This window comes from Onthophagus taurus, chromosome 3 (assembly GCF_036711975.1).
Source record: "Onthophagus taurus isolate NC chromosome 3, IU_Otau_3.0, whole genome shotgun sequence".
NCBI lineage: Eukaryota > Metazoa > Arthropoda > Insecta > Coleoptera > Scarabaeidae > Onthophagus > Onthophagus taurus.
This window is the reverse complement of record NC_091968.1, coordinates 4088046-4112604: the sequence shown is the minus strand read 5'-3', so window position 1 is coordinate 4112604 and position 24559 is coordinate 4088046. Positions and strand designations below refer to the sequence as shown.

General features: G+C 32.8%; 1 protein-coding gene across 1 annotated transcript in view; it reads right to left on the bottom strand.

The window, feature by feature from the left end:
- LOC111417511 (cyclic AMP response element-binding protein A-like) overlaps window positions 1–23949 on the bottom strand; it is a 39384-nt gene extending 15435 nt beyond the window's left edge. Inside the window, exon 1 of the mRNA XM_071194900.1 lies at window positions 23439–23949. Coding sequence (XP_071051001.1) covers window positions 23439–23525 — 87 coding nt within the window. The 5' untranslated portion in view covers window positions 23526–23949. The remainder of the gene's footprint in view (window positions 1–23438) is intronic.
- Window positions 23950–24559: the final 610 nt, after the last annotated feature.

Sequence of the window (24559 nt, the reverse complement as noted above, 5' to 3'; positions counted from 1 at the left end):
AGATAGGACACCGGACAGTAGCCCACTGAAGAGGCGTCCCAGAAGAGATGAAGTTCCACAGTCTCATTTGATGATGGATGTAATTGTCGTGGAATCTAAATTTTGACAGAAGTGAAACTTGGATTTTAGCGACCCATTGGATCATAAATATGAGCTATGCTTGATAATAAGGTACACGAGGTCGCTTGCGGAAAAGTCGACAGATACAGATTCAAAAATTCTACAGTTTTCAAGAAAATTTATGATTTAATTTGATTACGCCGAGGCGCTATATCGCTATCATATCTACAGTATTTTTCTAACTTTATGTAAAGATATTCAAGCAACGGCATCTTTAATCGCATCCTTTAATTGATCAGTAGTGGCATTTATTTGAGCTGTGCGATAAACAATTTGTTTCAATCGGTCCCATAGGAACAAATCCATTAATGTTAAATCTGGACTCCTAGGAGGCCACTAAACTGGTCCTTGTTTCCTAATCCAGTGGTCTGGAAACGTATGGTCTAACCATTGTCTAACCGTTGCCGAATAATGTGCTGGACATCCATCTTGTTGAAAATAAAATGAACGACTGTATTCTAATGGAAGATTGTCTAATACACCGTCGAGGAAATTTCTTAACATAGCTAAATAACTATTCGCATTACAAGTAGTGTCAAAGAAGTATGGCTCTATTATTCCGTAATAAGAAATGGTGCACCATACATTTAGTTTAACACAGTACTGACGCCTCCGTGGTATTCGAAAATACGGATTAGAGTCTTTCCAATATTGTGCATGTTGCGAAGCCACAACACGATTGGTCCAAAAAGTTGATTCATCAGAAAACATTATTTTCTTATGAAATCCTCTTTCCATACAGCCAATCCACACACAAAAATCCAAACATTTTGCTTCTGAATTTATGGACGTATCTTGTTGTGTTTTAATATCTTCTGAATTTGCGACAGTTTACCAAATTGTAGATTTTCAGCTCTTCTTCTCAATGATAATTTCGGGTGTTCCTCTACTGAATGTAATGCCAACAATATGCTTGCATCATTTTTATCGTATCTCTTGGTATTCGCAACAATGACCCAGTGCTTGAAAACTTCAAAATTATTTTACGGCAAGTAGTCTCAGAAACGTACACATTGGAGAATTTTTCATTAAATTCCTGAATAACTCGACGATAACATTTTTCGCCTTTCCCATAACATTGCACCAGTAAATATTTTGCTGTAAAGTAAGCATTTTAAGCTGACAATACTACGGCTAATAAAGTATAAAAGCGAAGTGTCAATAAAGCTTATCACTATCAACGCCTACTAGTACAAAAATGATCACAAATAAATAAAAGTAGGCCGATCTTTTCGAGAATTGGTATTAGAGACTACCTTTTATTTTTGAACAACTTTTCCTAGTAACTTATTTCCTTATCTTCTCAAATAAATGCACTTTACTTTTGTACCATTTAAAATTTTTTCAATTTTCTGAACACCGCGTATAAAATGTGTTAAATGTTTCTATCCCAATCTTACTCTAAGAACTAGCAATTTTTTTTATCAAGATTAACTTTTTTCGATAAAATTAAAAATAAAAAAGTTTATCCTATTCAACACCTTTTCCGTGGACATACTGTACAATCTTTCTAGTTCTAGGTCTAGTATTAGTTCTAGTTTTACACTATCGCTATCACTAGAACTAATACAAGACCTAGAACTAGAATCATTCGGATTTAGCCGTCTTGAGAGACGTGCGGCTAAATCCGAATGTTTCTAGATCTAGGTCTAAAGTTAGTTTTAGTGACAGTGTTAGTTAGCGCTAGTTAGCATAAAATATCGCTATGTTGCATATTTTTATTGCACTAAAACTAGAACTAACACTAGACCTAGAACTAGAAACATTCTAGTTATAGATAGTTATAGATATTTTCTAGTTCTAGGTCTAGTGTTAGTTCTAGTTTTACGCTAACACTATCACTAGAACTAACACAAGACCTAGAACTAGAAACATTCGGGTTTAGCCGTCTTGAGAGATGTGCGGCTAAATCCGAATGTTTCTAGTTTTCCGTCTAGTGTTAGTTGTAGTATTGCACTAGCACTATCTCTAGAACTAACACAAGACCCAGAACTAGAATCATTCGGGTTTAGCCGTCTTAAAAGACGTGCGGCTAAACCCGAATGTTTCTAGAACTACGTCTAATGTTAGTTTTAGTGACAGTGGTAGCTAGCGCTAGTTAACATAAAATATCGCTATGTTGCATATTTTTATTGCAGTAAAACTAGAAGTAACACTAGACCTAGAACTAGAAACATTCTAGTTATAGATAGTTATAGATATTTTCTAGTTCTAGTGTTAGTTCTAGTTTTACGCTAACACTATCACTAGAACTAACACAAGACCTAGAACTAGAAACATTCGGGTTTAGCCGTCTTGCGAGACGTGCGGGTAAATCCGAATGTTTATAGTTCTCGGTCTAGTGCTAGTTGTAGTATTGCACTAGCACTATCTCTAGAACTAACACAAGATCCAGAACTAGAAATCATTCGGGTTTAGTTGTCTTAAAAGACGCGCGGCTAAACCCGAATGTTTCTAGATCTAGGTCTAATGTTAGTTTTAGTGACAGTGTTAGCTAGCGCTAGTTAGCATAAAATATCGCTATGTTGCATATTTTTATTGCACTAAAACTAGCACTAACACTAGACCTAGAACTAGAAACATTCTAGTTATAGATAGTTATAGTTATAGATATTTTCTAGTTCTAGGTCTAGTGTTAGTTCTAGTTTTACGCTAACACTATCACTAAAACTAACACAAGACCTAGAACTAGATACATTCGGGTTTAGCCGTCTTGAGAGACGTGCGGCTAAATCCAAATGTTTCTAGTTCTCCGTCTAGTGCTAGTTGTAGTATTGCACTAGCACTATCTCTAGAACTAACACAAGACTTAGAACTAGAATCATTCGGGTTTAGCCGTCTTAAAAGACGTGCGGCTAAACCAGAATGTTTCTAGATCTAGGTCTAATGTTAGTATTAGTGACAGTGTTAGCTAGCGCTAGTTAGCATAAAATATCGCTATGTTGCATATTTTTATTGCACTAAAACTAGAACTAACACTAGACCTAGAATTAGAAACATTCTAGTTATAGATAGTTATAGTTATAGATATTTTCTAGTTCTAGGTCTAGTGTTAGTTCTAGTTTTACGCTAACACTATCACTAGAACTAACACAAGACCTAGAACTAGAAACATTCGGGTTTAGCCGTCTTGCGAGACGTGCGGGTAAATCCGAATGTTTATAGTTCTCGGTCTAGTGTTAGTTCTAGTATTGTACTAGCACTATCTTTAAAACTAGTACAAGACCTAGAACTAGAATAATTCGGGTTTAGTCGTCTTGAGAGATGTTGTTAATGAATTTTCTACATTTGTGTTAATTTATTTAATTATTCGTTTTAGTTTACTGTAAATCCCCGTTTTAAAAACAAAATTAACTGCAAACAGTTGTTAAAATCATCATCATAACCATTTCAACACCTTTTCCGTGGACATACTGTACAATCTTTCTAGTTCTAGGTCTAGTGCTAGTTGTAGTATTGCACTAGCACTATCTCTAGAACTAACACAAGACTTAGAACTAGAATCATTCGGGTTTAGCCGCCTTAAAAGACGTGCGGCTAAACCCGAATGTTTCTAGATCTACGTCTAATGTTAGTTTTAGTGACAGTGGTAGCTAGCGCTAGTTAGCATAAAATATCGCTATGTTGCATATTTTTATTGCACTAAAACTAGAACTAACACTAGACCTAGAATTAGAAACATTCTAGTTATAGATAGTTATAGTTATAGATATTTTCTAGTTCTAGGTCTAGTGTTAGTTCTAGTTTTACGCTAACACTATCATTCGGATTTAGCCGTCTTGAGAGACGTGCGGCTTAATCCGAATGTTTCTAGTTTTCCGTCTAGTGTTAGTTGTAGTATTGCACGAGCACTATTTCTAGAACTAACACAACACCTAGAACTAGAATCATTCGGGTTTAGCCGTCTTAAAAGACGTGCGGCTAAACCAGAATGTTTCTAGATCTAGGTCTAATGTTAGTTTTAGTGACAGTGGTAGCTAGCGCTAGTTAGCATAAAATATCGCTATGTTGCATATTTTTATTGCACTAAAACTAGACCTAGAACTAGAAACATTCTAGTTATAGATAGTTATAGTTATAGATATTTTCTAGTTCTAGGTCTAGTATTAGTTCTAGTTTTACGCTAACACTATCACTAGAACTAACACAAGACCTAGAACTAGAATCATTCGGGTTTAGCCGTCTTGGGAGACGTTCGGCTAAATCCGAATGTTTATAGTTCTCGGTCTAGTGTTAGTTCTAGTATTGTACTAGCACTATCTTTAAAACTAGTACAAGACCTAGAACTAGAATAATTCGGGTTTAGTCGTCTTGAGAGATCTTGTTAATGAATATTCCACATTTGTGTTAATTTATTTAATTATTCGTTTTAGTTTACTGTAAATCGCCGTTTTTACACAAACAAACTCAACTTAACTGCAAACAGTTGTTAAAATCATCATCATAACCATTTCAATGAACAGTTTCTATTCATAGATGAAAATATAATAAAGAAGATCTCTTCAAAACGGAGTTAATCGTTTAAACAGTCCATCGAAAACGACCATTATAAAAGTCATTAACCCTTTTTCCGGTCACAAAAATCTATGAAGCGTCGTCCAATTCGTTTATGTTGTTGGGTGCAGTTTTGTTATCATCGGTTCCGTTCTTTATGAATCACTATTTATTTTATGTACATTTTAAATTCGGTTGATAGCGAAAAGAATATTTTTAAGGCAAATTAAGTTAAAAGCGGCGACTTTTTAAGTCAATATTTTACCACGCTTCCGGTTTTAAAAATTCGTCTCACGTAAAAATGTACCTGGTCACGATAATCTCTCGACGTGAAAAGGGTTTTTAAAATCCTGTATCCTGTGTTTAAAGATAAAAGATGATGGGATCTAAGGAATGAATGAAGATTATGAGTTGAATTATTTAGTGAATTAAAGGAAATTTTTATGGTAACTTTTGGTCATCTTTGTACGTGTTAAAAGAAATTCGAAAGGTAAACGAAGTGGATGGCTCAGTCTTGAAGTCAATGCACTCGCTTTTCTTCACGGTAGTGATTTTGAGCCTTCACCTTGTCCATTCCGGTCCAATGCCGACGTACATTAGCAGGTTTTCGAGGTGTAGCATAAATTCTAAAAGCTACCTACTACTGTAATGGTTATAAAAAGGGGAAACATTCTCACGTGATTCTCGGTTGATTTAAATTTTATTAATCAACTCTTTTTTCATTTTGTTTCCTTTATTTTATTTTATAACCATTCTATAGGTCAATTACGTTCCCTATCTTATCTATTCCCCTCCGGACGAATAACTTTCAATAAACGTCCGGTGGAATGCCGAAGAACTAGTGACGTAATTCGCCGTCGATTAACAGGCTTCGTCGCAACTTTAAAATACCGTTTCGAACCGACTCAACTGATCCGTGTCTAAAGTTTGAAGGAAGAGAACTCACGACGATTCATTTTAACATTTTATTTAAAATTTAACATTTTCGACAAACCTCTTTTTTCATCACTTTATCGTTTGGGCAAAGTTCCGTTAAGTAAACGTTTCACGTGAAGCGTTGAATTCCTGTTAGACAATTTATTAACAATTCCTCGACGAAGACGTTTACAGGAAAGAGAGAATGAATGTTTGCTGTAAAATGCTTTAAAATGTAGTAGTACTTTCGCCTTAATGTTTAATTTATATTGCTTTTTTTTTGATTTGATAGAAATCCGCAAGCGACGTTCACTCGGAGGAATTCCAACGGAATGAAGAATCAAAAGGTTATTGTACTTGAGAAACCGTCGAATAATGGGGGGCCTTTCACGAGACTTGACTGGTATTGTGAGACGAGGTTTTGTCATAAAACTAGGGCATGGATATTGGCGAAAATTACTTAATTAGTCGGTAAGTATGCATTTTCATTTCTTTGAGGAGTTAGATAACTCAACCAATAAATATTAATGAAAAATTACCCGACATAAATAATTTTAACAAAAATAATCCATTACTTACTTATTCGAACAACTTTTAAAGTAATATAGTACGTTATTGTTTAACGTTTATACAAATTACAAAGTTAATGCAGTTTCGCAAAGAAATTTCCACGTAAAAAGCATTTTTTTAGATAAGGAACGACATTTTACATATTTCTCGATGTTAAATTTTACAAGCACACGATTTCCAACTCTTTGTTCATTACGCAACCCAAATAATACAAATACTTATTTAAAAAAAATAAGCGACTACATCAAACGATTTCATATTACGTCACGGCTTATTTTCAGCTTCTTAAAAATTGAAGTGGAATCACTTACTTTAATTAAAAATTACAACATTGTTTTCTTATCTTAACGAACAACGGATATTGGATATTAATTTGTAAATTTAATATCCGGAAGTTTTTATATCAATAATTGGTTCTAAGAATAGATCGTGATGTCTCGAAAGAAAAGTGTTGAAATCCGGTAAAGGTGAAAATGATCGGTTTTTAGAAAGAGGGTCGGCATCATTGGACTGAAGTGAAAGAGAGAGAAAGGTCTCCGTTATGCTATCTTTATAACCCGCAGTATTTCGCTTGAGAATCATCAACGTTCGGCGAACAATTGTAAAACTCCTATTTTTATAGATATATAGGTAGTGTAAATATATTTATACAGGTACAAACGCCCACGTGTTCACCTTTGTGCGATAACGACGGGGTTTGAATATTGCGAATAATTCGCGGGCGAACTGATAATTGTTATCTTTTTGAAACGGTAATAAACAGAAATTGTATGAGTTTTCATAAAAAAATAAACTACGTGCCAAAAAAATTGCAACACCTTGAAAGAGATGAGTCACAAAGCTGAACTTTTTACAAGTAATTTGTATTTATTTCAGTAGTAAATCAATTGAAAAAAAATATCAATAAAGTGTTACTACCCCACGATTGTTCACGCATTGTCTAAACTTTGCAAAGCATGCTCTGAATGAGATAATCAATGATATCTTGTGGAATCTCATCCTAGGCTGGCTATAGATGATGACGAAGTTCCTGCAAGGTTTGCTGCTTGTGGTAAACATTTTGTATAGCTAAACACACATGTACAGGGTGTCCCAATTTCGATGTCCGCATAGACCATCTCCGAAACTAAAAGAGATAGAAAAAAAGTAGCTGACATGTCATGATCTCGTTTTTCGAGAAAATGCTAATGCCGAAAACTCCGAACAGCTATCGTCTTTTGTTTTCGCCCTATCGGCAAAAACTGAAAATTTTGCAAAAACGACAATCGCGAATATCTCACCATCTTTTATTTTCGAGATTTTAGACGTAACTTTATTTTTTTAAATGGAAACCATAGTTGGCTATGACTTAAAATAATTTGTTATTTTTTTCTGATAACAAATATATATAGTTTGTGGGGTATATTTCTTATAGTTATTGAATAATTAACAAAAATTCATTTTGTTCCATCTAAATCTAATGTATGTATTTAAAAGTTAATGTTGCTATGGTGATAACTAAGGCACGGAACTTTTGTGACAAAAGAATACGATTTCCCCCTCCACTTGTTCTCAGTGGCTTCCTAGAAAACTAGCCAATGAGAACAAGTGGAGGGGGGAAATCGTATCGTTTTGTTACAAAAGTTTCGTGCCCTAGTGATAACCATACATACTATGATGGAATATAATGTATCAATTTTTTTTGTTCTTTCTAAAACTATTGTATGTATTTAAAACTTAATGTTGTTATGGTGATAACCATACCATGAGGGAAAGCATTGTTTTTAATTATTGTCAATGTTAGTAGCAAGGAGTTTGTAGTAGTATTTAAAAATTCACTAACAACTCTGGCATTATGTGCTGGTGCTCCGTCATATTGAAAATATATCATTTGAGACATATTTAGTGCCAAATTGTCGACCAAAGGCTCAAGTGCTGCCTTAATATATTGAGGTATTTCTCTGAGTTTAAGTTTTTCTATTATCTATTATCTAAAAGGGCACACCATACATTGAACCCCAAGCTTCTTTGAACACTCAGAAACTTCTTCGGTTCAGATAACATTTTGAACAAACAGCAGACTATTTAATTTTTCTAAATATCATCTACAAAATTCTAATCTTCGATTGACATCTCCGGCACGTAAATAAGGAGTTAGCCCCGCTTTGTATGGTTTATACTTATTTTTCTTTCATATTCGGGAGCAACGGCTTTTGGGTCAGACGTTGCAATTTCTCTTGCAGGTCATTTTGGTATGTTTTTGTATGCGGTTTGGGGAAGGACCAAATATCTATTAAATTTTCTGCTAACCGGCTGAAGGTTCTTACATGCGGTTGTCTTCTTTCTGGATATCTTGTGAAATAAAATTCCGCGGCTAACGTCGCATTCTTATCTGATAACATATAGCATTCCATCATGTTACATTTTTCATAATTTTCGAAATTCATTGTAAAGTTTTATTCAGTTTTGTTATATTTTGACACTTAACATGCTGGTGCATCGAACCAGCACATAATGCCAGAGTTGTTATCGAATTTTTAAATACAAACTTTGGCAATTATTTGATACATTATGTTGCATCATAGTATGTATGGTTATCACCATAGCAACATTAACTTTTAAATACATACATTAGTTTTAGATAGAACAAAATGAATTTTTGTTAATTATTCAATAACTATAAGAAATATACCCCACAAACTATATATATTTGTTATCAGAAGAAAATAACAAATTATTTTAAGCCATAGCCAACTATGATTTCCATTTAAAAAAATAAAGTTACGTCTAAAATCTCGAAAATAAAAGATGGGAAAAAAATTCTACCTACTCCACTGAATTCTTCGTAAAAAGTTGCCCATATAATGTTTTATTTATAATACTCCATCTTTGATAATAAGTGAGATATTCGCGAATGTCGTTTTCGCAAAATTTTCAGTTTTTGCCGATAGGGCGAAAACAAAAGACGATAGCTGTTCGGAGTTTTCGGCATTAGCATTTTCTCAAAAAACGAGATCATGACATGTAAGCTACTTTTTTTCTATCTCTTTTAGTTTCGGAGAGGGCCTATGCGGACATCGAAATTGGGACACCCTGTACACACACATTATATCCCACACATGCTCGATTTAAACCTAAATCCAGAGAGTGAGCTGGCCAGGGGAGAATTTCTACTCCTTCTACTTGTAGGAAGTTCTGACTAACAATAAGTGGGCATTATCCTGATAGAACATGATGTCAGGGAGTTTGTTTACCCTGGGTATAGGTATACTAGTGGGCCTATCCGGCCATTTCTAAAAATCCGGCCAGATACCGGATAGTTACCAAATATCCGACTTTGGTGGGATATTAAAAACCTATTACTTCCACCATTCACAGGAATTAGTATCTCTTTTAGGTGCTGGATACTGCAGATAATAATCAAGTTCAACTCCAATAGGACTTTTTTCATTGAATACAACTTTATTTATTTCAGGTTTGTCATTAGCAACCTCATTATAACAATCCCAATATATTACGCAGGATATTAGGAGACAGTCTAGCGACCTGAGGAGCCTCCATCACTTATGTAAACTAGTAAGGAATCCGGCTTTATATGCGGAATATAAGGATTAGCTGAGATGTCATTTGGGGTCTATTGAGACTGCCAAAAAGATGTACTATAGAAAATAGCATGGGACCTGGCCCGACAGGAGCATTCCATAGACAAAATTATTACAGCGACTAATACCTTTATAGGTGATAATGGTGCCGAGGTCTCAGCTCCCATTGATATTGCTGAACTTTTTAATGAATTTTTTATCAATTCTGTTGGAAAATTGGTGAGCTGCTCGACTGTAAATGTTTCTGAGGCACTAATAAGCATAAAAAATAATGACAGCTCACTTTTTCTAACTCCAGTTACAGTTTCAGAAGTTGCTAACATAATTAAGTCCGTGGCTATCAAGCACTCGAGCGGTTGTGATGAGATACCTTGTTCCTTGTTGGGCAAGGTATCTCACATTGTAACTGATACATTGACAGCTCTTATTAATGAGTCGTTTGTATGCGGGGAATTTCCGTGTGAGTTCAAGATAGGCTCCATAACCCCCATTTTCAAAAAGGTAGATCCTTCAGTGATGTCCAATTATAGACCTGTAGCTGTTCTTCCTGCAATTTCAAAGATTTTTTAAAGAGCATTTTTTACGCGACTAAATAAATTCTGGTATTTGTGGCCCAGAAGAAAGTCATTAGGTCGATGTTTGATTTGTCTTATAATGAATCATGTAAGGAATCATTTCGAAAGAATCGCTTATTAACCATGCCTTGTGTTTATATTCTGCAATCACTCTTATATATAAAGAAACACCTTACGGAGTTTGCTAGGAGTGGTGATATAAATACTCAATACCCCACTAGGCAGGCTAGCAATCTGTACATACCGAAATGCCGACTGTCTCTCACCCAAAATAGCCCTCAACATATGATGATTCGCTTATACAATCATTTGCCGATAACATTTAAGAGGCTTGATTTCAACCGTTTCAAGTATAAATTGAAAATCTTCCTTACATCCAAATGCTTTTACTCAGTGGGGGAATATTTACTAAACACGGAATGGGACCACGACGATGACAGAGAATTGCAGTAATTTGTTTTGTTTCCTTTTGTGATTGTTTTTTGTATTTTCGCTGTGCATGTTCGCTGTGAGATGACGAAACGTACGTATTGTACTGACTATCTTTTGTAATCATTAGCGTAATGACAATTTCTGATGCTGTACAGCCTATGGAAATAAAGATATTATTATTATAATTATTAATACGATTTTCGTCTAGTTTCCTTCTCTTCGCTTGTAATTCATCATCACATTCATTACTAAGAGAACTGTCGCTGTTATCGCTTATAAATTAAAGTATCCTCTTTTTAATGCAAAAAGCCGTTTTGAAAAATCACTTTTAGTTCTTGACAAATAAATTTTTGGAATCGACAATTTTTTCGAATTTTGCAATTTTCGCCGATTAAGTTTTAAAAATTCGTATAAAATCCAATTCTTGGAGTATGAGTATGAAAATTTTCCAAAGTGTTAATAAAAGTGTCCTCTTTCCAATGATCCAACCCGTTTTGAAAAATAACTTTTAGTTTTTGACAAAACAGTATTTGAAGTTTTGATAAAATTTTCGATGTTGCAATTTTCATCGATAACTTTCAAAATTCGCTATAAATTAATTTCTTGAAGGATCCTTGTGGAAATATCACCAATTATTAATTAAAGTATCCTCTTTTTAATGCAAAAAGCCGTTTTGAAAAATCACTTTTAGTTCTTGAGAAATAAATTTTTGAAGTAATCGACAATTTTTTCGAACTTTCCAATTTTCGCCGATTAAGTTTTAAAAATTCGTATAAAATCCAGTTCTTGAAATATGAGTATGAAAATTTTCCAAAGTGTTAATAAAAGTGTCTTCTTTCCAATGAACCAACCCGTTTTGAAAAATAACTTTTAGCTTTTGAGAAAACAATATTTAAAGTTTTGATCAAATTTTCGATGTTGCAATTTTCATCGATAACTTTCAAAATTCGCTATAAATTAATTTCTTGAAGGATCCTTGTGGAAATATCACCAATTATTAATTAAAGTATCCTCTTTTTAATGCAACAAGCCGTTTTGAAAAATCACTTTTAGTTCTTGACAAATAAATTTTTGAAGTAATCGACATTTTTTTCGAATTTTGCAATTTTCACCGATTAAGTTTTAAAAATTCGTATAAAATCCAGTTCTTGGAATATGTGTATGAAAATTTACCAAAGTGTTAATAAAAGTGTCCTCTTTCCAATGAACCAACCCGTTTTGAAAAATAACTTTTAGCTTTTGAGAAAACAATATTTAAAGTTTTGATCAAATTTTCGATGTTGCAATTTTCATCGATAACTTTCAAAATTCGCTATAAATTAATTTCTTGAAGGATCCTTGTGGAAATATCACCAATTATTAATTAAAGTATCCTCTTTTTAATGCAACAAGCCGTTTTGAAAAATCACTTTTAGTTCTTGACAAATAAATTTTTGAAATAATCGACATTTTTTTCGAATTTTGCAATTTTCGCCGATTAAGTTTTAAAAATTCGTATAAAATCCAATTCTTGGAGTATGAGTATGAAAATTTTCCAAAGTGTTAATAAAAGTGTCCTCTTTCCAATGATCCAACCCGTTTTGAAAAATAACTTTTAGTTTTTGACAAAACAGTATTTGAAGTTTTGATAAAATTTTCGATGTTGCAATTTTCATCGATAACTTTCAAAATTCGCTATAAATTAATTTCTTGAAGGATCCTTGTGGAAATATCACCAATTATTAATTAAAGTATCCTCTTTTTAATGCAAAAAGCCGTTTTGGAAAATCACTTTTAGTTCTTGAGAAATAAATTTTTGAAGTAATCGACAGTTTTTTCGAACTTTCCAATTTTCGCCGATTAAGTTTTAAAAATTCGTATAAAATCCAGTTCTTGAAATATGAGTATGAAAATTTTCCAAAGTGTTAATAAAAGTGTCCTCTTTCCAATGATCCAACCCGTTTTGAACAATAACTTTTAGTTTTTAACAAAACAGTATTTGAAATTTTGATAAAATTTTCGATGTTGCAATTTTCATCGATAATTTTCAAAATTCGCTATAAAATTCATTTCTTGAAGGATCCTTGTGGAAATATCACCAATTATTAATTAAAGTATCTTCTTTTTAATGCAAAAAGCCGTTTTGAAAAATCATTTTCAGTTCTTAAGAAATAAATTTTTGAAATGATTGACAATTTTTTAGAATTTTGCAATTTTCGCCGATAAAGTTTTAAAAATTCGTATAAAATCCACTTCTTGGAATATGAGTATGAAAATTACCCAAAGTGTTAATAAATGTGTCCTCTTTCCAGTGATCCAACCCGTTTTGACAAATAACTTTTAGTTTTTGACAAAACAGTATTTGAAGTTTTGATAAAATTTTCGATGTTGCAATTTTCATCGATAATTTTCAAAATTCGCTATAAAATTCATTTCTTGAAGGATCCTTTTGGAAATATCATCAATTATTAATGAAAGTACTCTCTTTTTAATGCAAAAAGCCGATTTGACAAATCACTTTTAGTTCTTGAGAAATAAATTTTTGAAATAATCGACAATTTTTTAGAATTTTGCAATTTTCGCCGATTAAGATTTAAAAATTCGTATAAAATCGATTACTTGGAATATGAGTATGAAAATTTACCAAAATGTTAATAAAAGTGTCCTCTTTCTAATGATCCAACCCGTTTTGAAAAATAACTTTTAATTTTTGAGAAAACAACATTTGAAGTTTTGATAAAATTTTCGATGTTGCAATTTTCATCGATAACTTTCAAAATTCGCTATAAATTAATTTCTTGAAGGATCCTTGTGGAAATATCACCAATTATTAATTAAAGTATCCTCTTTTTAATGCAAAAAGCCGTTTTGAAAAATCACTTTTAGTTTTTGAGAAATAAATTTTTGAAATGATCGACAATTTTTTCCAATTTTGCAATTTTCGCCGATTAAGTTTTAAAAATTCGTATAAAATCCATTTCTTGGAATATCAGTATGAAAACTTCCCAAAATGTTGATAAAAGTACCCTCTTTGCAATGAACCAACCCGTTTTGAAAAATAACTTTTAGTTTTTGAGAAAACAATATTTGAAGTTTTGATAAAATTTTCGATGTTGCCACAATTTTCATCGATAAATAATTCTAGAACTAGAAAGTATCAATGTTTCTAGTTCTAGGTCTAGTGTTAGTTCTAGTTTTCGTTCAATAAAAATATGCAATATAGACCTACAATTAAAAACATTCAGACATATTGCATTTTATGTAGGACAAAGTTAGTAGGTACGTCCTGGTTCCTATGGAAATATATTTAGGTATATTGCATATTAGTGAAATTCACTGTATACCTACTATTATGCTGCATTTCGATAATGCATAAATTTTTTTTTTATTAATTTTTATAACAAAAATATTGTAAATAGAAATTTGTGTCACGGTCACGCCATAAAACAGGATGTGATCCTAAAAAAAAATAAATACCAACAATACAGGTAATCTACCGTTACGTCATTCAGGTTGAGTTAATCGCAAAAAGGATTTACTAAAAAATTTCCTAATAAATTGACACCATCGCTATGTATCATTTAAAATTAATTTTCCAATCGATTAAGAAATCAAACTGTCCGCCACGATAATAAAAATCGTATTGTGAATGAAATGAAATAAAAAAATTAAATAACCAAAAAAGAACAAATTAAAGTGGTGTTTAAAGTTTGTTTGCTTTTGCTCGTAGTAGAACATTTCGTAATTGAACACATAAAAAAAATGAGTGAAATTTTTGGTGTAATACCACCATTGTGTTTAAGGTGTGATAAGAAACAATAAGTAATTAGGACTAAAGTCGAAGCAAAATAAGGAAAATACGATATAAATCGATTTAATTGAGTAAATGATCTTTTTGGTCCTTATTATTGTTTCAGTATTAAAAGTAGTTGAAATGAGATCACGTGGCGTCTCGGTTTATGGTGAAACCGTTCCCATACTCTAGAATCCATAACGTTTTATGAATCACGAGCCGAATATACACTCTCTTTACGAAACCGCTAGAGTTTGCGGTTTTCAAACGGAATCGCATTTGAATACACTCGTATTTATTTATAACTAACAATGCGATAAACAGATCCTCGTTAATTATTCCTAGTGTTTTACTTAAATTGTTTATGTAATAATTATTGTTTACAAAAGTTCTTATCGATAAAAATTATTTAATCATTAACAACTACAAATGATTCTAGTTCTAGGTCTAATGTTAGTTCTAGTGACAGTGCAAGTGTAAAACTAGAACTAGCACTATACCTAGAACTGGAATCATTTAGGTTTAGCCGTCTTTAGAGACGTGCGGCTAAACCCAAATGATTCTAGTTCTAGATATAGTGTGAGTTCTACATAGTAACAGTGCTAGTGTAAAACTAGAACTAACACTATACCTAGAGCTAGAATCATTCGGGTTTAGCCGTCTTTAGAAACGTAAGGCTAAACCCAAATGATTTTAGTTCTAGGTCTAATGTTAGTTCTAGTGACAGTGCAAGTGTAAAACTAGAACTAGCACTATACCTAGAACTAGAATCATTTGGGTTTAGCCGTCTTTAGAGACGTGCGGCTAAACCCAAATGATTCTAGTTCTAGATATAGTGTGAGTTCTACATAGTAACAGTGCTAGTGTAAAACTAGAACTAACACTATAGCTAGAGCTAGAATCATTCGGGTTTAGCCGTCTTTAGAAACGTAAGGCTAAACCCAAATGATTTTAGTTCTAGGTCTAATGTTAGTTCTAGTGACAGTGCAAGTGTAAAACTAGAACTAGCACTATACCTAGAACTAGAATCATTTGGGTTTAGCCGTCTTTAGAGACGTGCGGCTAAACCCAAATGATTTTAGTTCTAGGTCTAACGTTAGTTCCAGTGACAGTGCAAGTGGAAAACTAGAACAATCACTATACCTAGAACTAGAATCATTTAGGTTTAGCCGTCTTTAGAGACGTGCGGCTAAACCTAAATGATTCTAGTTCTAGATATAGTATGAATTCTACATAGTAACAGTGCTAGTGTAAAACTAGAACTAACACTATACCTAGAGCTAGAAACATTCGGGTTTAGCCGTCTTTAGAAACGTAAGGCTAAACCTAAATGATTTTAGTTCTAAGTATAGTGTAAGTTCTACATAGTAACAGTGCTAGTGTAAAACTAGAACTAAAATTATACCTAGAGCCAGAATCATTCTGGTTTAGTCGTCTTTAGAAACGTAAGGCTAAACCCAAATGATTCTACTTCTAGGTATAACGTTAGTTCTACATAATAACAGTGTTAGTGTAAAACTAGAACTAACACTAGACCAATAACTAGAATCATTTGGGTTTAGCCGTCTTTAGAGACGTGCGGCTAAACCCAAATGATTCTAGTTCTAGGTATAGTGTGAGTTCTACATAGTAACAGAGCTAGCGTAAAACTAGAACTAACACTAGACCTAGAACTAGAAACATTCTAGGAACTTTCTAGTTCTAGGTCTAGTGTTAGTTCTAGTTTTAATTGTTATGCAGCACTAGACCAGGAACTAGAATTATGCGGATTTAACCGTCTTAAGAGACGTCCAGCTAATCACAAATGTTTCTAGTTCTAGATCTAATGTTAATTCTAGTGACAGCGCAAGTGTAAAATTAGAACTAACGCAATACCTAATATTTAATCATTAACATCACAAAACCTATTGACAATTTTAACAATTTAAGAGTTAAGTTTTTAAATTTTATTTTCTATACCATATTTGCATACGTTTTAAAATGTCGGCGAGCTTCGCACCTTACGTAATCAATGGACGTAAAGCATAAAATAACAGGTGCAAAGTGGTTATGTCAATGCTGAGGGCAACAAAGTTCTTAGGAGTACGTTGACCGACGATCGCGAACGTATATGTGTTGCGCGACCAAGAATTTTAATGATATCTGATTGTAAATTAAAAAGAAATAGTAACCAAAAAGACCAGAATACTCAAAACTCAACCCTGTATAAATAACACAAATACCTATTTATTTACCAGCACGTTCTAAGACCTAGTTTTTTTATTCGTCGCTTTATAGTTTAACAAATTGAAGTTTGCATTTCATTTAACACGCAATGATTGTTCGTAGTAAGCAATAAAACGGCATATAGAACGCGGCGTTTTCATTTTGTTATATGTCGAAATAGAATTTCGAATTTAACAATAACTTTAATAACAACCAATGACATCTGTTGTTAACTTCTTTTTAGAAAGATTCTTAGAAATTTAAATATTTAAAGATAAAAATGATAACTTTTGATTGACCTTGTACATTATATACAGTATTAATTAAAATAAAACGATCAGTTTTTTTATTTTAATTTTTATTAATTAAGTATTATGTAACACAAGATTCTTTAGAACTCGGCTTTTCTAAGAAATCTAATATTTATTCCTCTCGATAACGAAGTAGTGCTTTATCGTATATCTTTTTTTACTTTTCTGATTCTTGGTTATTACGTAAATACACGGAATGAATAGTTAAGTTTAACAAAAATGCCTTGAAAAGTTGTTACAGAGAATAGGGAATACCTTCTTTGATAAAATAAATAAAGGTATATGGTTTTCGGCGCATAGAGTCGATACATAAAATAAATATTTAGTTGTTACAGAGCTTTGTATACAGAACAAATTATGTTTTTTTTATCGTTCCGGCAAACGATAAACAGAATCGGGCTAGTGTACATCCGGCCTAGATTCGAAAATAGTTTTTCGTTTTAAAGCAAAAAAGAAATTCCCAATATTTATTTACTAAATTAAGAATTTTTATATTAAATATACTTATGTTTAGTCAACTCATCTTGTATAATAACTTATACACTTGTTGGCTATCAAAAGGAAACATTCTGTTATCAAGGTTAAAAAGCTCAAAATGAAAGAGAGATAGTGTTATAATAATAATAGATGCACCTTCAATTAGAAGGTTTTCTGTACACTAGAAGGAATTTAGGTTAAATACTACAATAATAATTGCAAGCCCATTTTTTCTTTGGCAAACAAAGTTACAGGATATATGTATTTAGAAATCCTGCAAGATGGTAATATTATTAATGACCAAAAAATGTTATGAAATTTTTCATTGCTAATTACATCACCAAGATATCTCGGAAAAACTAGATTTAGGTGTTTGGATGGAGTTAGTGTTTCTAAATAATAAGCAAATACAAAAATTATCAAATAGTTCTTATCAGCAGATAAAAATTGTTTGAAAGATCATGGCTAAAAAACGTTTGAGTTAATGGTATTAGATTTTGGAAAATCATCTGGAGTTATCGAGTTAATTCATCTTGCAGGCAAATTGTGACCAATCTAGCAAATAAGATTTCATCCACAATAGCAAAAAAGTATTGGAAGCAAAATTACTTAATTTTTTGAGTAGGACGAAGTAACCAAACTTGATTAATCTTCCAAAAGTTCAAATAGCTTTTAGATCTTTGTGGAAGATGCAGAGACGAAACACTAGAGTTCACCATTAAGTATAGAAGCAAGGCAGAAAAGATTTTGAAGGCAATAGAAATGGATAAAACGAACTCCAATGACATAAAACTAAACCAGCTAAGATGGAACGGACATATACAAAGAATGTCAAGCGGAAGGCTACTAAAACAAATATGGCAATGGACGCCCAAAGGAAGAAGAATGAGAGCATAAATTAAACTACAAATGAATTGATCATAATTCTAATTACAAACAAAATTATCAAACAAGAAAGAACGAACAAAAAAAACTGCCAAAAATAGACAGATTGTAATATTAAGTACAAGGTGGCGAAATTAGAGTGCAAAGTAATGTATCTCTAGTGTATGTAACTCAGTGTTTCAACAGCGATGGATCGGAAGAGGACACCTATTTCCATTGCCAGCCAGATTCCCACACTTAACTTGTTTGAATATTTATTTATGGGGATGGTTAACGGTATTTTAAACTCAACATACAACCAGACAAGACATGGAAAATAGGATTCGGAATGCCTTTCACAAACTAGCAAGAGCAGAAATTTAAGACTCAGTTTTCTCCACTCAAGAGAGGCTCTTCTTTAGGGCAATTAGTAGTAGTTAGTTTTGCAATTATCATTCTATTTCTAATTCTATTCCATTTTCTAAATGGACTAAAAAAGAATAGAATGAGGAATGCTCTCAAAAGTGAGATGAAGTATCTTCTAAACTATGGCACATAAAAAAACGGATCGAAATCCATTGAATGTTCTCATAAAATGTTCTTTGACCGATATTTGAGGTTAGGAACATGATATCAAGATACGGCTTTCACTAGCTGGTTTGAACTTCATTTTGCTGTTTTTCATGAAAAGAAAGTAATACCAAAAGATTTAAGTTTTGCAATAAATTTTTTACATGGAGTAGTTTCCGAGATAGAGTACTTTGCACGCTTATTTGGCCACCCTGTACAACAATTGGCATATTCTATTATATATTTTTCTTTAAATTATAAATATCACGAAAACTACTGAAGTTAGACATATGACATACTTAACATTAATTAAAGGAAACTTGATGGGCAATTCAACCAGCACACAATATACAGGGTGTTCCATTTAAAAAACTTATAGAAAAGCCGAGATACTAATAACTCACCTGTATAATTTCTGATAAAGCTACATCATTGTTAAAATGTCAAAGAACAAAATGAAACTTCTCCGTCAATTTCTACTTCATTTCATGTTTATCACTTCATGTATTGATTTGATGACACTCAAGCAGTTGTTAAGAAGACCGCGATAGTTTAAATTCCGCGCAATAAATTGATTCAAAATCATCACGAATTTGGAAGTGTTCAAAGTTAATAATTTGATGATGGTTTTAGAAACAACTCAGAAATCGGATGTTTGAATATTGGCATAATTTAACTCTGGAGAAGGAATCCCGGATTCATAGCATAAATCGCTAACGGAATTATAGCTGGAAAAGCCCCTCGAATATATTTTATATCAAGGTTATACCGTGAATTTCACTTAAGATGCAATATACAAAAATATGTTTCCATAGAAACCAGGGCGTACTTACTTACTTTGTCCCACATAAAATATAACATGTCAATATAATAGTGTTAGTTCTAGTTTTAATTGTTATGCAGCACTAGACCAAGAACTAGAAACATTCGGGTTTAGCCGGACGTCTCTTAAGACGTCTAATGTTAGTTCTACTGACAATGCAAGTGTAAAACTAGAACTAGCACTATACCTATCGTCTTTAAAGATTTCATCCTTTAATCCTTTAAGATTTCATCCACAATAGCAAAAAAGTAGTGGAATCAAAATTACTTACTTTCTTGAGTAGGACGAAGTAATCAAACTTGATCAATCTTCCAAAAGCTCAGATACACAACATCTAATTGATCTCATAACAAACTCATCCCCAACAAATTGGATGAAGCATGATACATTTGTCACAGACAACCATAGACAAGACTGTTTCAAACAACTTTGACGTACCAAGGCAGAGTATATTCAAAGCTTGTCAAAACTCAATGCAGTAGTGATTTAGCTCTGTAATTCTTAATCTCAACAAGATTATCTTTTTCAAAATTGGACAAATGCATGGCTGCTTTTAGATCTTTGTGTAAGATGTAGAGACGTACCACTACAGTTCACCATAAAGACTAGAAACAAGACAGAGAAGATTTTGAAGGCAACAGCAATGGATTGCTGGCGAAGTACTAAACTAGGCTAATGTGGCAATGGATGCCCAAAGGAAAAAGAATGAAAACATAAATTAAAATGAAAATGAATTGGTCATAATTCTAATTACAAACAAAATTATCAAACAAAAAAAAACTGACAAAAATAGACAGATTACACATTTTTCTTTAAATTACAAAATATCAAAATGTATAAAGTTTTGTGAACGCACTATATAGTGTATATAATATCTTTGGATACTATCATCTACCTACTAAAATGAAACTGTTTACCACTTCATATATTAATTTGATGGCACTCAAGCAGTTGTTATGAAGAAGATTTAAGATAGTTTACAAATTCCGCGCAATAAATTGATTCAAAACCATTACATTTCCATATGGGAGTGTTCAAAGTTAATAATTTGATGATGGTTTTAGAAACAACTCAGAAATCGGATGTTTTGATTCTTGGCATAATTTAACTCCGAAGAAGGAATCCCGGATTAATAGTATAAACCGCTAACGGAATTATAGCTGGAAAAGCCTCTCGAATATATTTTATATCAAGGTTATGCAGTGAATTTCACTTAAGATGCAATATACAAAGATATATTTCTATAGAAACCTGTACGTACTTACTTTATCCCACATAATAATATAACATGTCAATATAATTTGATATTAAAAATAAATAAAACTAGACTAACACTAGAACTAACACTAGACTTAGAACTAGAAAGTTTTGGGTTTAGCCGTGCGTCTGAAGACGCTTAGTTCTAGTTTTAATTATTATGCAGCGCTAGACCAAGAACTAGAATCATTCGGGTTTAGCAGTCTTAAGAGACGTTCGGCTAAACCCAAATGTTTCTAGTTCTAGCTCTAATGTTAGTTCTAGTGACAGTGCAAGTGTAAAATTAGAACTAGTACCATACCTAGAACTAGAATCATTCGGGTTTAGCCGTCTTTAGAGACGTGCGGCTAAACCCGAATGATTCTAGCTCTAGGTATAGTGTTAGTTCTACATAGTAATAGTGTTAGTGTAAAACTTGAACTAACACTAGACAGTGCAAGTATAAAATTAGAACTAACACTATAGCTAGAACTAGAATCGTTCGGGTTTAGCCGTCTTTAGAGACGTGCGGCTAAACCTGAATGATTCTAGTTCTAGGTATAGTGTTAGTTCTACATAGTAATAATGTTAGTGTAAAACTAGAACTACCACTAGACAGTGCAAGTATAAAACTAGAACTAACACTATACCTAGAACTAAAATCATTCGGGTTTAGCCGTCTTTAGAGACGTGCGGCTAAACCCGAATGATTCTAGTTCTAGGTATAGTGTTAGTTCTACATAGTAATAATGTTAGTGTAAAACTAGAACTAACACTAGACAGTGCAAGTATAAAACTAGAACTAACACTATACCTAGAACTTGAATCATTCGGGTTTAGCCGCACGTCTCTAAAGACGGCTAAACTAAGCGGCTAAATGTTTCTAGTTCTAGCTCTAATGTTAGTTCTAGTGACAGTGCAAGTGTAAAATTAGAACTAGTACCATACCTAGAACTAGAATCATTCGCGTTTAGCCGTCTTTAGAGACGTGCGGCTAAACCCGAATGATTCTAGCTCTAGGTATAGTGTTAGTTGTACATAGTAATATTGTTACTGTAAAATTAGAACTACCACTAGACAGTGCAAGTATAAAACTAGAACTAACACTATACCTAGAATCGAATCCTTCGGGTTTAGCCGTCTTTAGAGACGTGCGGCTAAACCCGAATGATTCAAGTTCTAGGTATAGTGTTAGTTCTACATAGTAATAGCGTTACTGTAAAACTAGAACTACCACTGGACAGTGCAAGTATAAAACTAGAACTAACGCTAGACAGTGCAAGTATAAAACTAGAACTAACACTATACCTAGAACTAGAATCATTCGGGTTTAGCCGTCTTTAGAGACGTGCGGCTAAACCCGAATGATTCAAGTTCTAGATATAGTGTCAGTTCTACATAGTAACGGTGTTAGTGTAAAACTAGGTCTAGTGTTAGTTCTAGTTTTAATTATGCAGCGCTAGACCAAGAAGTAGACTCATTCGGGTTTAGCCGTCTTAAGAGACGTCTGGCTAAACCTACATGTTTCTAGTTCTAGGTCTAATGTTAGTTGTACATAGTAATAGTGCTAGTGTAAATCTAGAACTAACACTAGACCTAGAACTAGTACTATTAAGCCATGTTGCATTTTATGTAGGACAGTGCAAATGCAAAGTAGTTTCGTAACTATGGTTATTCCATTTATATATTGCGAGTTATATAAAATTTCCGGTATGTTAGAAAAATTTTTATTTCTAATCATGGCAATTTTGAAATTATTAAAGATCTGAAATATCCTGTATATGCCTTGATTTTAAATTTAAATAATTGTAATGGGGTCTATTAGAGAAAGTTGATGTGATCAATTCATTGTGATTATCTTAAGCTTGGTATAATGTGTCCCGTATCTGATTTAATTAAAAGAAAATTGAAAGCGTTACTTTTGGCTAACCTAGATGATACAGAGATTAAAAAAACAGTTATTAAACCGGTTTAAAATTTTTTTTTTTCAAATATTTTTAAAAAAATCAAAAAAATGTGAAAGAATCAATTTGAAAGTTCTTTTTTGGGGTTACCCAAAACCACCGAGTGATTAAACCGGTTTCTTCAGCACTTTAATCATTTACTAATTGCCTCTCCGAAAAATAATGACTCGAAAATACGTTAAAAATACTTTAACCGTGTTATAATGAGTTGGAAAAGTTTCTTCATCTTAAAAATCATTTTTTATAATTTAATATCGACCAAAAATATTTAATCAATGAATTAACATAATAACTTATTTATTTTATTTAATATCACTGCTGTCGACGTAATTCAGTGAAATTCAAGGAAATCACATCAAGATAAACACAATTTTATTTAACAAAAAAGGAATATGCAATATTTTAAGATGTATAGAAGATATCAAAAATTGTATATTTTCCATATGGTCAAAATGAAATATACAGAATGCATCAAAAATTGTTTGAATCAATTTTAATATTAATTAATTTCGATTAAAAATTAACTTACCGGATCTAAATCTGACTCAAACAATTCTTTGAGTTCCTCAGGAGAGCCCAACTCAAAGAGAGACTTGTTGATCGAGAACGTTTCCATGGTAACCGGAGGGTGCGTCACTAATTCCTAGGGAAATCCGCGATTGTTCAGTGGAGGGATCGCCGAACGAACTTTTTATCCATATGGAATTTCTGGCACACTTCTCCAGAGAACTCCCGTTACTATAACCCGATATCGAAACACACACCAATTTATTATCTATAAACGATTTTTTCCTCAATCACTTTCCGCAAATCCAAATAATACTTTACTTCCCGTTTGTTTTACGTCGTTTAATCCAGAAATAAATCGAAAAAATAAACGGAAACGAGCCGGTTTTAATTAAAACGGTGTGCGACCGGCTTAAGGCGGCGTTCACACCACGGGCACGCAACCGCGAAACGAAACCAACAATTTACGTGAAACAAGTGAACGTCTGTAAAGTATCTTGATGTAGTCGTAGTCGGCGTCGCCGTCGAGTAACGGGGAGTTCCGAGTGGCGCACGCGCAGTTTTCGCGGTTGGAATGCGTTAATTATCAATTGGAGCGGCGCCGTTTTTTCATTTTTAAGTTTGTAGGGTTTTTACTTTGTTTTAACTAAAACAACTTGAACGTTTTATTTGTACTCTTTGATTTATTACCAAGTTCATAAATATGACGTTAACAGAGATTTGTTGATGTAATTGATATTTGTGAAAAGTTTATAATTAGAATTATGATCAATTCATTTGCAGTTTAATTTATGCTCTCTTTCTTCTTCTTTTGGGCATCCATTGCCATTTTTGTTTTAGTAGCATTCCGTTTGATATTCTTAGCTGGATAGTAATCAAACTTTTTCTGATTTCTTATTTTTTGGTCTTGTAGCACTTTTTTTAACTTGTTTCATCATTTTCTCCCTTTCAATCTTTTCAATTCGTTCCATTTCCGGTGTGTCGGTGTAAATTTTGGAACTTTCTTGTCTAGATTTAAAGCTCAATATATATCAGCATTCTTTTTTCTCCCTTTGAATACGTTTACAAGCAACTGTTCAACAATACTTGTCACCATCTTGCCAGAAGGACCTGGAAAGTCTCTCATTGCATCTTGTTTTGCTA